This window comes from Copadichromis virginalis, linkage group LG6, assembly GCF_057382275.1.
Source record: "Copadichromis virginalis isolate Kocher_CV1m ecotype Utaka linkage group LG6, C_Virginalis_male_GT1.1, whole genome shotgun sequence".
Taxonomy (NCBI): Eukaryota; Metazoa; Chordata; class Actinopteri; order Cichliformes; family Cichlidae; genus Copadichromis; species Copadichromis virginalis.
In genome coordinates this window covers 16793917-16809600 of record NC_140623.1, presented here as the reverse complement: position 1 = coordinate 16809600, position 15684 = coordinate 16793917, and the positions used below count along the sequence as shown (strand labels likewise).

At 39.4% G+C, this 15684-nt stretch overlaps 1 protein-coding gene across 1 annotated transcript in view; it reads right to left on the bottom strand.

Annotated features, from left to right (window-relative positions):
• The window catches only part of tll1 (tolloid-like 1), a 60258-nt gene extending 44574 nt beyond the window's left edge, over window positions 1–15684 (bottom strand). The window contains exon 1 of the mRNA XM_085460766.1: window positions 15537–15684. Coding sequence (XP_085316892.1) covers window positions 15537–15684 — 148 coding nt within the window. The remainder of the gene's footprint in view (window positions 1–15536) is intronic.

Genomic DNA, 15684 nt, shown 5'->3' with positions numbered 1-15684 from the left:
ATTAAACATCATGGTAATCCCTGCTTTTATTACATAATTTACCAAATGCACATTGTACAATCGAGAGAGAGCAACGATCACCGCAAATGACCAGCAGCTGGCTTTGTTCGCACAATAGTCCAAAGTAGTCTACAGCAACAAAAAGCATCAGACTTCTGAAAGTCTGAAAAATTAATTATTTTCAGTCTTTCTTTAATTAATCTTTCATGATTCACTAAGTCTGACTCTAACTTTGAGCTACAGGTGGTGGTTGCTACTGGGTTCGTGCTGAGCTCCACAGAGATGACCAACCAGTTTTTGGTATTTTAATGAGGGTAGTACGTCACACAGCTTGTGCACAGTTCAGCTTGGAAAGAGATTTGTTTAGGAAAATCCATTCTTCATTTGTCATGAATGGTACTAATCAAACTTCTCGCTGTCATTTTTCGAGTATTTGCAGCTCTGTTATTTATGCAAGAGCGAATGCAAAACAGAATCTGCTATCCCTTTAAATATATTTTTTCCCTGGGCATTTTATAACGAGAGTCTGGATTGGATTAATCCCTGGTTGAAAGGAAAACCATTTAAAAACATATATAAAAAGAGGTTTAATACTATGTGAAAAGGCTGATGTGGGTGCGACTTTGACACATAAAGTCGCAAAAACAGCACAATTACACCAGCACGTTTTTAAAGATGTGGTCTGGATAGTCCTATTAGAATTGTTATTTCTGACGCTAAATTGCTGTGGGTGACAAAGTTTTCCTCTAGCATGTTCTCTGCGTTCATAGTGAGCCACAGAAGAGTGAAAAAACAAAAAAACTGAACAAACAATCGACTTAAATCTGCTACTTCAACAGCAAAAGGACAATGTGACAATCCTCGTACAAACACAGTCTGCATCACCTTGCATGTGCATTGGAAAAAGACTTTCCCTTCATTTTTGCTCCTATTTGTGGGGCAGCGTGAATGTGACAGTGTCCTGAGATTACACTTCTCTTGGCTCTGAACATTTCAGGACAACAAGGGAAAAATATAAGGACTAAAAGTTTTCCAGAGAAAAGGAGCTGACACAAGCAGAGATACAAAGTGAGAAGTGGAGGGGGAGTACAGTGATAGTAAGTTTGGCCCATTGATCGTTAGGGTCTTGTTAATCCATAGAGATACCATAAATAGCCCAAAGTCAAGCCACGGGGTGAGGAGGGATGAGAACAGTGATGCAGGGAGATGCAGGAGGAAAGGTATTGATCCAAAAACCCCAGGACGTCCCAGGAGGTCTACATCATGCTGACCAGGGCCTTACTGTTCGCCCTTCAGCAGGGGCACTGCAGCAAACACACACAGTAGCACACAGGGACACACACACACACAACAGTAATGCACCAAACACAGTCTGAGAGGTAGAGGCATCACTACTCACACGTATTCACCCCACCAGCCCACCATGTTGCCAGCTAGCAGCGAGACTGCTTTGTGTCTTATTGATCAAGTTCTCAAGCAGACACAGCTGAAGTCAGCTTTCTGCAAGTAATTCTGCAGCCTGACAGCGAATGTCCAACAGATGCGAGCGTCACTCATTGTCATCTGAACAAAGCACGCACACACTGATGCAAAAGAGCAATCAAACATAAGCTTTTAATACAATGATAACACAATGCAATTCAATTAGGATTTAAATAAAAACTAATGGCTGCCCTATTTTAGTCATGTATTATATTTCCCTGCCTGAACTTTTATGGTTGTTTATGATTTTTTTGTGATCACTAGATGAAAAAGATTTTTGTTTTTGCTTGGGTTTCTCTTAAACACTCAGTGAAGCAGTCGTTGCCATGTTCATTTGAGTGCTGCCACAGATATGTTTCAATGCATTATCTTTCCCAGTAGAGTTTGTGATAACAGCATTCAAACTGGAATGATAATACTAATCCTAATGCTATCAGTGAAATGCATATTTAATGTTGATTGATGTATGATTTGTCTCTTTTTTGCAAAACAAACTACGCTCAAAATGCGAGTGCAAAGAGGTGGAGAACGAGCCCATAACTATAACTGCTGAAGTTAAACAAGAATTCAAAGCAGTTCGATCGAAGTGATTATTTCCTGTGTAGTAATGTTTGTCTGGCTTCAGCTTTGTAACGTACCATCTGTTTTCAGAACAACCAGGTTTTAGTTAAAAAATAGCCTGAATGATAAGTATGTATATCTATGAATGCTCAACACACCCTGAGCACACAGCTTACAATGTTATAGATATCTGTAAAGGAGATTGTACATATTATTCATTGCATCTATGCTGATTTATTCATTATGCTTTCACTACCCTGAAAGTGCAGGTCTATAGAGAATGAGGTCAATCTGCTGTTATTCCATGCAATGAGTTGCAACTCAGATGTCCAGTTAGTCCTTTTAATTACTTGGCAGGTTTGTAACACAGCCACTGATGGCCATGTTCCAACCAAACAAGGCATTATGGGATTGCTAAGAGCTACGCTAACAACAACAGCGGCATTTCAGGCATTGAAAATTGCATATGTGACCAGAGAACACCTTCATTACCGCATCTGTCGGTATGGATTTATTGTGCAAAGTTTCCAAAAAGACAAAGAGACTCGAGGCTTCATTAAAGCTTTTAAAAAGGGTTTTGATCACATCACAGCCCTCGTTTAAAGGAGACGCCAGCAGCTTTCAAGGGAAGAAAGTAAACTACTTAGTTCTCAAGATATTTAATCTGTCACATAAGACATTGTCAAACTAAGATGGTGAAAATGCAGCTAGATTAACTGATTTTTTTAAAACAAATTTGTTTGCTTAAATGTTATTTGTGATAAATGTAGCAGGTGTTTTTCTGTACATTTTGACTGCACTACAGTACAGTATACAGTTATGCACTACTGCATTCTGCACTCATGCTGTACTCACTGGGGTGTATCTAACACAAACACACATACACAATGACTGCACACACACACACCTCACTAAGCTCCTCATTAAGCAAATATAAGGTCACAGTGTAGGTGGGCTAAGATGTGGGCATCCATGTGTGTGAACGTGCATGTATATGAGCCCGTTCACTCATGTGATATTATTATGCTGTATATAAATGTGGCTGCAAACGTGCCGTTATATTAAAAAAGAGATTATCTCGGCCCCGTTTGAGGATTTTCTCCAAAACTAATCATTGTGCAAGCTGCTTTATCTACTTTAACCCTTTGCGACCAACAGCAGGTGCTGCAGTTCAACACTGATGGTGCCAGAAAAGGTCATGATGAGGCAAAGTACCAAAAATGCAGGCCTCAAAGAGTTACAATATGGCATGCTTTTGAGGTGAGATCTTATGAAGTGGATTTATTAAATTGATGCTCCACCCAAATATCTGTTCACTATTGAAACCTCAGCTTTGTTAAGAAGGAAATCTGTGTTTATACTGTAAAGACCTTTTTTGTGCATTTTTTAAAATATATATATATACTGTGTGTATGCTCTGTTGTGTAGTGATTACCACATTTGCCTTACACATGAAAGATTCCCAGTTCTAGACCAGGAGGAGACATGAACCCAGCCTCAGGGGTCGCAAGCTGGTGTAATCCTAGTGCCGGATAAACAGGAGGGTTGCATCAGGAAGGGCAGCCAGCGTAAAATTTGTGCCAAATCAAATATGTGGATCCATCCGCAGTGGTAACCTCTTGGGAAATAAGGGAGCAGCTGAAGATCATTCCTTTGCATTGGTCAGGACTGGATTATCACACTTTGATTTACCCATTGGTGCTCCTGATATTTTGAAGCATTACTTCACTGTCTGGCTTCAAATTCTTTTACTTCTTTAGGCTCAGCCTCGATTTAAACTCAACTCTGCTATAAATGATTCTGTTTTAAAGGAAGTCCCGGATGAGCAAGCAGCCTGTGTGATCAATTTATGCACAAGACTAAAGCGATTGTGCATAAATACTCAAATGGAAGCCAATAATATTGGCTTGTTTAACTGACTTTAACTGAAACATCTAGTCGAGCAAACCAGTGGCAAAGTGAGGGGAAATATCAATGAGCCTGGAAGCTAACATGATCTTTTAAGTGTAAAAAATATGATTACATTAAAAAGCCTAATATGGATTCAAGGTTTCCATGTTCCCTTGTAAGAGGCAACAGTGATACCAAAGATTAAAAATGGATATAGATGGCTCCACTGGTTTGTCAACTAATATTCTGAAACCTCAACTTGGACATTTTGCCCATCACCATCTCGGTCTTTTAAAGTTAGGCACGACAAGTGGAGCTGACTGAAAGACTTGGACACTGCTCAGTGTAACACCAAGATCTTTAAAATCAGCTCCATGATTATTCTTTTTACCAAGCTGACAAAAAACATTATGACTTAGAAACTATGAATCTTACAAGTTCAGTATGTATTGTCAATATGTATAAAGTACCATAGAAAGAGTTAAAATATCATGTTGACCTCTGACCTCTCCTTCAACATCAACAGATTGATCTGAAAGTCAAAGTTTCTTACTGACATTGTTTGTATCAAAAACATATTGGCATATAGAAAATCATATCTACATGTATATGTGACACGTATATCTTCTAAATACCACATTATAGTTTGCATCCAAATATGATGTCACATTTTTTTTTTTCATTTTGATTTTGATTTTATTGATTAGCATTCAAATTCAAATCTCAGTGAAAACAGTGGGGGAAAAAAAACAGTGAAAGCAGAACAAAAATCTACCATAAAGAAAGAAAGCATGAGACAAGGCTAATCAAAAGGTATTGGCTGAAGCATTTGCTTATTACGCCAACCCTTTTCACAAAATATCTTTTTGTATGCAGCTCCTGTACACAGGGCTTGAAGAAAATAATAAAACAAAGCAAAAACCAAACAAACAAACCAACAAAAAAAAAAAAAAAAAACAAAGAAAAAAAAACTTTCCACCTTAGATAAGTAACTACATCAAAGCAAAAGAATCAAGAGGTTATTTTTTTTCTCCTTTTTGCTCTTTTCATTCTTGATTTATATATTTTTCTAATACTCTATTTTTAAACATGTTTTTAAATAAGGAAAATGAACTACACCTTTTTAAATCACTGTCATAACTATTCCACAGGTTAACTCCTCTAACAGAAACACAGCTCTGCTTTATGTTTGTCCTTATCTTGTTTTTTTTAAAGAAATCTGTTCCCCTTAAGTCATATTGACTCTCTCTGACTTTGAACAGCTTCTGAGTACTGGGGCAAAGCAAGTTATTTTGTGCTTTATACATTATCTGTGCCATTTTATATTCAACTAAATCATAAAATTTCAGGGTATTCAGATTAATAAACAAAATGTTAGTTGGTTCTATATAGTTTGATTGGTTTATAATTCTTATAGCTCTTTTTTGTAACTTGAAAATATGAAGAGTGTTCGTTTTATATGCATTACCCCATATCTCCAGACAGTAAGTCATATATGGAAGCAACAGAGTACAATAAAGTGTGTATAATGATTTTTTGTTCAGGACATGCTTTGTTTTATAGAGAATAGCAATGGTTTTTGACATTTTTGTTTTCACGTGGTTTATATGAGACTTCCAACTCAGCTTATCATCAATTATCACTCCAAGAAATTTATTTTTGTACACTCTTTCAATTTCAATTCCATTAACCCTTATTTTAGATACATTTTTCATTTGTCTAGTGCCAAAAATAATCAATTTTGTTTTCTTTATATTTAATGATAACTTATTTACATCAAACCAGTTTTTTAATATATTTAACTCCTTTTCCGCTGTAGTCAGAAGCTGTTCTAAGTTTTTACCTGAGCAGTATAGAGTGGTATCATCAGCAAACAATACACATTTTAACAGTTTGGAAACACTACATATGTCATTTATATATAATATAAATAATTTAGGGCCCAGCACAGAGCCCTGAGGAACACCACAAGTTACCTTCAACTGCTTAGATTTTACATTATTGAATTCGACATATTGATATCTTTCATCCAGGTAACTTTTCATCCACTTGTATGCTATCCCTCTTATGCCATATCTCTCTAGTTTATTCATTAATATAGAATGATCAATTGTATCAAACGCCTTTTTTAAGTCTATAAAAACACCAACAGTATATATAACAGAAAAACATTCCAAACATTATAAAACACATCAACAATCAGATGCTCCAACTAGTCTGACTAGTATAAACAACAATGTAAAAGGACTTAACAACTACAACATTTGACCTCTGACCTCACTTTTACACTTCTACCCCAAAGTGTGTTGCATGTTTAAAGACAGGGTTGCTAAGAGACAGAGAATGAGCTGCCTAGTTAGTCATAGTGGTATAATATCATATAATAGGATCAAGTTATTCATGTCAGATCGTTTACAAATCAATACCTGTAATCCCTTATCTGACTTTTACTGCACTACAAACTTCTTGAATTTAAAAACCCAAATGAATTTATACAAAATACAATATTTCCTTTAAAGGTAAATATTGGAGAGTGAGCTGCCTTGGTGAGTTTGCTTCTTATTATCTATTTTACTCCTAATTTACAAAATTTGCAAAAAAAAAACCAACCACCATATTCGGTAAGTTTTGAAACTGGTGATTGAAACCAGGTTAATATCTGCAGAGGCCATAAATAAATAAATAGTCTTATAGTCTTGTATAGCTTTTGATTGATTTTACCAACCAAAGGAGTCAGTTTAAAGCACTTTCAAGTTGGCCTTCCTTTACAGAGTACACAGAGGGGGGTTGTGTCAAAGCCTATGTGTGACACAAGCCCACGTACCAACCTTCATAACGTTCACAACACTCTGATCGAACATTAGACTCAAACACAAATTGTAAAGTGTTGAAATTCCTGGAGATGCTACATGGATTGTCTCTATGGATTTTTTTTATCCCGAAACCCAAAATAACTGCTGTGAAACCAAACTGTGCAAAGCCCCCATTGTCCATTGTGAAGCAAAGTATGACTTTGAGTAGCACTTGAAATTGAAACGGCCGTTTCTATTCTTCTTTGAGTGTTTAAGATGGAATAATGCTGAGCTACTGCACTTACGCCAAGGTGCTGGAATGTAAAGAGATGCTGCAGTTTTTCTATCACTGGTAAAAAAAAAAATGTGAAAAATGTAGCTGCTTAGTCCAAGTCCAAAAATGTTCATACCCACACCCTGCTGCAAGTAGATTTTAAAGAGAGAGACACAGAGGCAAGAGACAAGAGTGACATGCAATAGAAAAAAATCCTGAATAACACAGGGTACTTACAGTGTTGGTGAGTATTCACTGAATTGAAGCCATAATTAGAAACTTTAAAATCACCAGTCGCACTGAGGTCTGACTCTATACAAAACACGCAAACTCTAATTATATATTTTTACAGACGTAAATATAGTCCCAGACACTGACAAAGACCCAGTTACACACTTGTACACTGACACATCACTGTGTTTACCTGCGCCACAGTGTGCGTGTGTGTTTGTCTAGAGATTAGAATAAGCACAGTTTCTTCATCCGTGAACACAGCTGAAAACAGATGGCAGGGCCATGAGGCACACACCTGGACATTTGAAATGACCCGGAATGAAGTCCAGACTGATCATAAACAAATCCAGTTAACAGGAGCTTTTGTCCAAGTGGAGCTATTTTTAGTTTTTTCAGTAAATATTGCTAGTAGTCTATGCCAAGAGATCAAAAGGAAAAGAAGAACATGTTGTAAAATGCTATGGATGGAAGGTAAAGGGTAGGAGAGCACAAATATGTTGAGTAAAAACCACCTTATCTCCACTGTTCATTGCTCAAAGGGGGTTTTCTCTTTTTCTAAGGTCTTGACCTTAAATGTGCTGTGACCTGAGATGACTCGTGTTGTGAACTGGCTGCTGTATAATTAAATCTGAAATGAATGAAAAGATTTCAAAGGCCTCGCTCACTTAGAACTCTGAACTATAAATTGACAGCGAGATCGCGCAAAGACATGTTTGGTATGAGACAGAATAACATGATATCATATGACGCATGCACTCACAGAGCTGGTGTAACCCCCTAATCACTTTACTGTGACACTGGGATTCCTCCCTAGCGGGTCATGGGTTTGGCCAGACATTGTGACGGGACGTGATTATGGCTCGGTTTCCCGTCGGCGTGCCCCGGGTCTGCACCCAGGGAACGAGCAGCCAACTGGCCTTTAAATGCACAAAGTCATAGAACAGAGAACAATGTTGTTCTTGTTGAGATCGCAGATAGCTGAACCCAGGTGTGACTACATAGTTTCAATTACCGGATGAGTAACTTCATTTGAAGTTGGATTTCAGTGCAGTTGCCGTAAATGATGAGTTTCAGTTAGATTACAGTGCATAAATCAAGTGAAGGCATGAAATCTTTCCAGTGGAGCAGCGTTCACATGAGACTCAGGCGGAATTGATTGACTCACATCAGAGGAATTTTTAAAATAATCAACTTGTAGCTGTTGTTCGTCCATCAGCTGTGCCTCAAATTCCCCTAAGCAGTATGATATTGAGAGGGAAATGGAGACATCGTTTGGTGAACTCTTTACAAAGGAGAAGCAGCACCACAAGGAGTCGTACAGCAGCAGAAGACCAAAGAAGAGGAAAGAAGAGGTACGATGAACTGCCCTCCACAGTCACCTGATCTCAATAGTGCTGATTATCTATGGGGGCAATTAAAGACTGAGAAAACCAGAATTTATGACATCATAAGGATCCTAAAGAGATCTTTGTCAGAGATCTGAACTCAAAAAGATATTTCTCTTTACCTGGTTTGGTTAAACGTATCTGTCTTCAGCCACAGGTGACAATACAGGCTAGCTCAGCTACATGGTCATCACTTTTTTCCTGTAACGTTAGCTTGCTTAGGCATCAAAGATCGCAACTGCAGCAGGTGGAGTGTAGGGAGGAGTTTGCTGCTACAATACTTAGACAACAAAACAAGTTTGACTGCCAGGAGAAAGATGCTTTTCTTCAGACATTAATGTGTGAATGGGTCTGATTTTTTATTTTTTATTTTTTTGCTTCTATAAATACCATCAGGGAAAGCTGGGTGACATAAAAGCACCTAGACATTTAATAATTGAACGGTGCATGGCAGGTGGGCGATGTGAAGACGATGCTGACTCATGGCTTCTGCTGCTCCGGAACAATGACGCTCCAGAACAAACAGTCGGCCCTGGGCATGGCCGCAGAGTTTGTGCTGAGGCGGGAATCCTGAGGAAGACTTCGGAAGCTCAGTGGCAGGAGCACTCTGCTCGGGAAAATCCTGTTTAATATAATATGAGTGAGACCACTTGCTCCCTCGCTAACACACAAAGATGCAAGGCAGCCGCGGTGCCAAATGTACACATACACATGTTGCTCTAGTTTCCTTCCTACTGATGAATGGGGGAAGGGATGAACAGTAGCTGCAGCTCATGTCACGACTTGGTGGGCTGCATGTACAGTACACAGCGAACATATACCTGCACAGGCGTTCAAATCCCAGGATCTGAGGTACGCTTGGGACACTTCTAGAAAATTTAAGTGTGAGTTAAACTCGTACTAATCAGCTGTATTGGTTATCATTACTAATTTCTTTCTCTCTATGCCACAGTGGGTTTTAAATCAAAGAATAAAGATGTGATTGAAGCGCAGACTTGCAGGTTTAATTCAAGGGTTTCAACAAAAGCTTTGCATTAACTGTTGAGGAGGAATTACAGCCATTTCATTATACAGTCTCAACATTTTCAAAGGCTCAAAATTAAATCAAAAATTGATTGACAAACAGCTCTTTTATAACCAGGTTACTCCTGTTCCTTTCTATGACAAATTAAGCAGATAAAAGATCTGTATAATTAGCCCAGTGCATTGTTTACAAAAAAGGAAGCCTGAAACACTATAGATGACAACTAAAGTGAACAACCATAGAATTATTCCCATTGTTAAGAAAAACAACAACAACAAAAGTATGGAGAAGGGGGGAAACAGCCACGTCATGTATAAACCATGTTGGAGGTAACGTTATGGCGTCGACGTGTATTCCTGTTTGTGTAACCAGGCTACTTGTGTTTTTTATTTATCATGCAACTGCTGATAGAAGTAGCAGGATAGATTTTGAAGTGTACAGGGTTATGTTCTCTGCTCAGACTTAGCCAAATGCTTCAAAACTGATCAGACAGTGCTTTACAGTGCAAATGGATAATGACCTAAAGTTTATAGCAAAAACAACACAATAGCTTCTCCAGCCAAATAAAGGCCATATTCTTGATTGGCCAAGTCGGTCTTCCGATCTCATCCCAACAGAGCAGCTTCTATGTTATGGAAATGATGACAAAGAGAGCCACAAACCAGCAGCACCTAAAGGTGATTGCAGTAAAGGCCTAGCAGCACTTTGCATGGATATATTTATGTACAATGTATATCAACCTGTATATCAACATCAGATTTGTTTTCCCCAAAAATTGATAACAGCACCTGCTGTGCATCTGCAAGCCACTTTGCAACCTCCACCACAGTTCCTCCTTTTCATGCTACAGTATGTCTGACTTAATCCGTGTCCTGTTTATTTTGGATTTGTTTTGTTTGACGCTCTTTCTGCTGTTCTTCTTGACTAAAACAAACCTATCCACGAGACTTTCAAACAAGCACACCCTGCATCTTGTTCTGTGGTGAACAAGATAACGCAATTGCCTCAGACTGTGGCGTACACTTTAAATGGTTCTTTAAATCCCATGTGCCAGAATCTTTTATCTGCATATAAAATGAGAAACTGATAGAACAGATCCCAGTTATTTTACAGTAAAGTACAGTGTAGTATGGTACCTTATATATTCTACCATCACATCTGAATCAGCTTCAGCCAATGTGAAACGGTTTATGAGGTGATCCCTCCAATGAAAGGTTGAATTGAAGACTGTGATGTAACTAGCCATATTACCTGACTATGTGCAGTGACAATCTGCTTTAGGTGCACATGATGCAGAGAATAAACAACTTTGTTTCATTCATTAATTTCATTCATCTATTCTCCGAACTGCTTATTCACTTTAGCATTGTGGGAGGCCTGAGGCTATTTCAGCTTTCAAAGGGCAAGAGGTGAAGTACACCCTGGACAGGGTGGCGTGGTTAACGCAGAAATATAGACGTTGGCAACTGTGACAGAGTTTTAGACTCACTGATTAATCTGACATGCATGACTCTGGGAGGAAGTTGGAGCACCAGAGAGAACCCACACAGGCACAGGAAGAATATGCAAATTCCACACAGATGTGCCTGTGCCAGCCGGTGGATTCAAAGCTAGGACTTTCTTGCTGTCAAGCAACAATTCTTAACTATTTTGCCACTGTGCCACCCCTCAAACAAATTTTGTATAAAAATTTTTAAATCTTTTAAGTCTTATGTTGTAACACCTGATCTCAGTGATGTGTCCATAAAAAAACAACACACTGTGCCCACACACACTCCTACGATGCCCGACTATTGTGTTTAAAGTAGAGAAAAGGTAGTAATGTCTCTGATTCCTCCTGAAGAAAAGACCCACAGCCTTTAGATACCGAGGTTTGTTTAGCTTTCACTCGATGTGTGTGAGGATTTTATGAGAACAGTGATTTGGAAGGAAGCATGAATGACTCTTGAGTGAGCGTAGGGGCACATACGTGTGCGCATTTGTGTGTGTGGGCGTGCGCGTATGTGTGTCATCTCCAGCTGAGTAGCAGGATGCAGACAACCAGGAAGAGATAAGCGCGGGTGAATGGAGGGAGCTTAGCATGTGTGTGTGTACCGTGTGTGTGTGTGCATGTGTGTTCGTGTAGGGAAATCACTTCACAAAGGCATGGAAGTGTGTGTTCCCCTGTCTACCAGCGCGGGACTCGGAGGAGATAAGCAGACAGCCAAATATTCCCCTTGTGTTTTCCCAGCAAAAACAGGAGGCGGAATACCAACCACTCAGACCGATGCCATGGGGTCAGGCGTGGAATGAGTCGCGCTTCCACTTCTTACAAGCTGCACATAGCTGCCAAGTCAGTGCATTAATTGCAACACGATTACTCCAGAAAATCTCAGGAGATGTGTGCGTGCGAGTGGGTTTAAATTCAGCTGCACATCAGCAGACACTTGTGTGTGTCTGTCAGAGGCTCTGCAGGCTCACACTGAAACATTTGTGTGTCCGTATCTGTGGCTGGATTAGCATATTGAAAGCTTGTATTTCAGAATGTGCAGGTAGATATTAAATGACATGCTCCCACACAGTACTAAGTGGAACAGTTACAGACATCAGGTGGTGAGGATGCAGGCATAAAACAAAAAACAGAATCATTTACTCGTTTGTATTTACAGTAGTGTTATTTTTTAGCCCAAGACTTGTGCATCTAAACAATAAACTGACACCATAAAATGATGAAAACTTTGCAAACTTTGAGCCAGATGAGAAGATAAGCAAACTCAATCTGCTGATGAGCATCATGCAAAACAGGCCAAAGCTCCAGAGCACCCTCCACACCAGTGGCTCTAAAAAAAATTTCTGCCTTCAGAAGCCGTAATTGACCCCACTACACACACATGCACAGCTTTCAGCAATTATTAACAATAAAAAATGACTCAAATTGAATTTTAGAGAAGTAAAGGTCATCAACATTGCATCACCAGACTTTATTATCTCTGCACAAATCTATCCATCCTCTTCCACTTATCCGATCCTACACAAATCATTCAAGTTAATTACATTTTTTTTAACCTTGGTCGTCCACACCCCACCCACAGCAGTTTCATACCTCACCAGTGGGGCTGCATTCACAGTTTAAAAAACCTACACTGACTCTGAGATGAGATGGTTTTGTCATTTTCTTATTATAAACCAAATCATCAGAGGAGAAAGTAAAAGGAGAATGAAATTTGAGGACTCAGTATTTAATATAAATGAGCTATACATGTTCAAATGATGTAAAAAGGTGCCAGCTGTCAAATGTCCAATAAAACAGAAATGCCTGAAAACAAATGGCACTTGTAAAATTATAAGGCTTATAAGATGAATGTATGTGTTGATTATTAGGAGTGTGTGTGCCTGTGTGCGTTTATGCAATTTGCTGCAAGAAACCTCAGCAGCTGAGTATAGAAGGCTCTTTATGTTCATCGATATTTTCAGAAAATAAATACATTCGCTGTGTTTTTTCTCTCAGTTATTTTAACCTTAAAGACTCGCTCGGTCTCACAAACATGCGTAGACTTACTGACTCCCTTTAACCTGCCGGGCTCCCATCAAAACACACACAAACGAATGAACGGTAAGTTCTTTGCATAGCTAAAAAGCCACAGAGACATGGGATTGCAGAGTCAACATAAAAATCACCCATAGAGATCAGTGTGACATGCACATGAGCAAACACACATGCAGACACACACACACACACTGGCCAATGTCCACGGTTGTCAGGTTTGTGTATTTGGTATGGGAAGAATGTGTGTTGGTCAGCGTGTGGACGCTTAGCGCTCTGGGGTGGAGTTCTTATCAGTCCAATGTGTCATCGCAGACAACATTAAGTACCACTAAAACACACATGGACACGCATGTACACAAACACACACGGAGAAAGACACACAAAGTCAGGAGGGTGTAACCCCAAACAAGGATCCAGATTTTAAAAGATGCTTATTTATTTTACACCATCCCAACATCCCTCTTATAGAAAGAGGAGAGGAGAGGGTCAGAAAAACCTTAAAAAATATATCAAAAAGATATTAAGTTAGATTATGAAATTCGTTGTTCTAGGCCTAAAAGCAAGAAGATCAACACACATATGTCCTATTGTTGGCGTTTTCTCTCTCATTTTGGAGCAAACTCGAGCACCTTGAGCCTACTGTGATTATGAATTGCTGCTCTATATATGAAACTGAACTGCATTTTCCCTTTTACCTAAGACACAATTACTAGGTGCCAAATGTTTCTTATTAATGGTTTGTGCACTTCAGGGACAATTAGGGGAGGAGCCAAGTAGTGGCCAAGGGTGGCCAGGGCCACCACACAGTTAATTGTGGTCATCCAACACAACACAGGATGGAGCTCCTCAGGGCACTGTGCATATACTCATCAGCCCTGAGGTACATGTATTCTTCTGTTTTACAGGAACACCTTTTTGCAGAACAATTTCTCAATCATTTTTGTTCCCAAATGAACAAAAACATAAAACCTAGGAAAAAAAAGTAATAATTTTATAGCTTATCAATATTTTAAAAATTAATAACTTGAGCAACAGCACAAGCTTGTTTTCATCAAGTGAAGGTAAAAAAAGAAGCATAAGATGTATTGTCTGTATAAGATAATAAGAAGAGTGAGGATTGAAGGATTTAATCTAATTATTCTTTGGCGTACAGTCATTTCCACAGTGGCTGGTGGTTGAATCCACTGGCCTGTTGGGCCTTTTCTGTGTGTTTGCATCATCTCCTAGTGACTCCGTGGGTTGTCTGCCGCATATTAGGTTATTAGTGATTCTTAATTGATTGTAGGTAGTGTGTCTGTCTGTTTCTCTGTCAGCCATATGACAGGCTGGTGACATGTCCAGGGTGTACCCTTCTTCTAGCGCTAGGACAGCTGGAAGAGGCTTTCACAAAAATTGTAACCCTTAATTGGATAAGCAGAAGAACATGGATGATTCACACCGCTGAAAACGTAATAATACCAGTTTCTATCTGGTGTATCTTATCTGGTGCTGCCACTGGTCATCATTACACTGGTAACAGTCTAAAACATTTCCCATATAGCCAGCCTTAATAAAATGGGGATACGTAAATGGTCACCAACAAATACTGCATTTAAAGGTTATGGTCCAGGCGCTAACAGAGGAGAATAACTAGGAGGAGAGGGACTGGTTAAGAGAGCGACTATATAAAATCCAAAATGACCCCCCCCCCCTTCCCGCCGCCAATAAAAGACCTATTAAAAAAATACACCTCTTATGTATAAAACTTTAAAACTTTAAAAAACTGGCAACCACTCGCTGACACAACAGACACATTTATTTTCGATTCAATGAAAGATTTTCTTTCTTTTATTTTTTACACACAAGAAATTCGTTCATAGCGATTAAGCCACATCAGGGTGTTACTCCACAACAACTACACAAATGTTAAATGTTTATCACGTGTGCACGCGCATGTGTGTGAGAGACAGAACGTGAATCCGCGCCTGTGTAAATCCAGCTGTTATTTTTATTCCTGTTATTAGTTGACTTGACATCTGCACACGCGCGCAAACGTATGCGATCCATGCGCGCCACCAATATTTGGACTCTGGGGGATGCTTGAGCTGAATGTGAGCATGTTTGTGTGTTTGCATGCATTGAAAAGTGCATCAGACTTAACGTGACCGTCACCGTGGCATGCACGTGGCATGCATCTGCGAGATCGCTACAGACACCGACACCGGTTATGCGGTTATTGGCAGAAGCGCGCTGTCATCCCTCATACACACACGCACGTGCCGCCTCGGAGCCAGCTGTAGGAGGGCAGGATCACCGTGACCAGAGTAATAAATATAGTTCTTGTGTTACTTTTATAATTTAAAAGCTAAAATAAAGTAAAATGACTCACCAGCTTTGCAGGGGTCCTTGTAGTCAATGGTCTCCGCTCTCTCTTCCTCATAATATTCATAGTCTGGCTCCTCGTAGTCGAAACAGTTACAAATAGTAACTTTGCCCCAGAAAGTCAAGCCGGCAAGCACCAGTGTGATCCAGCGCAT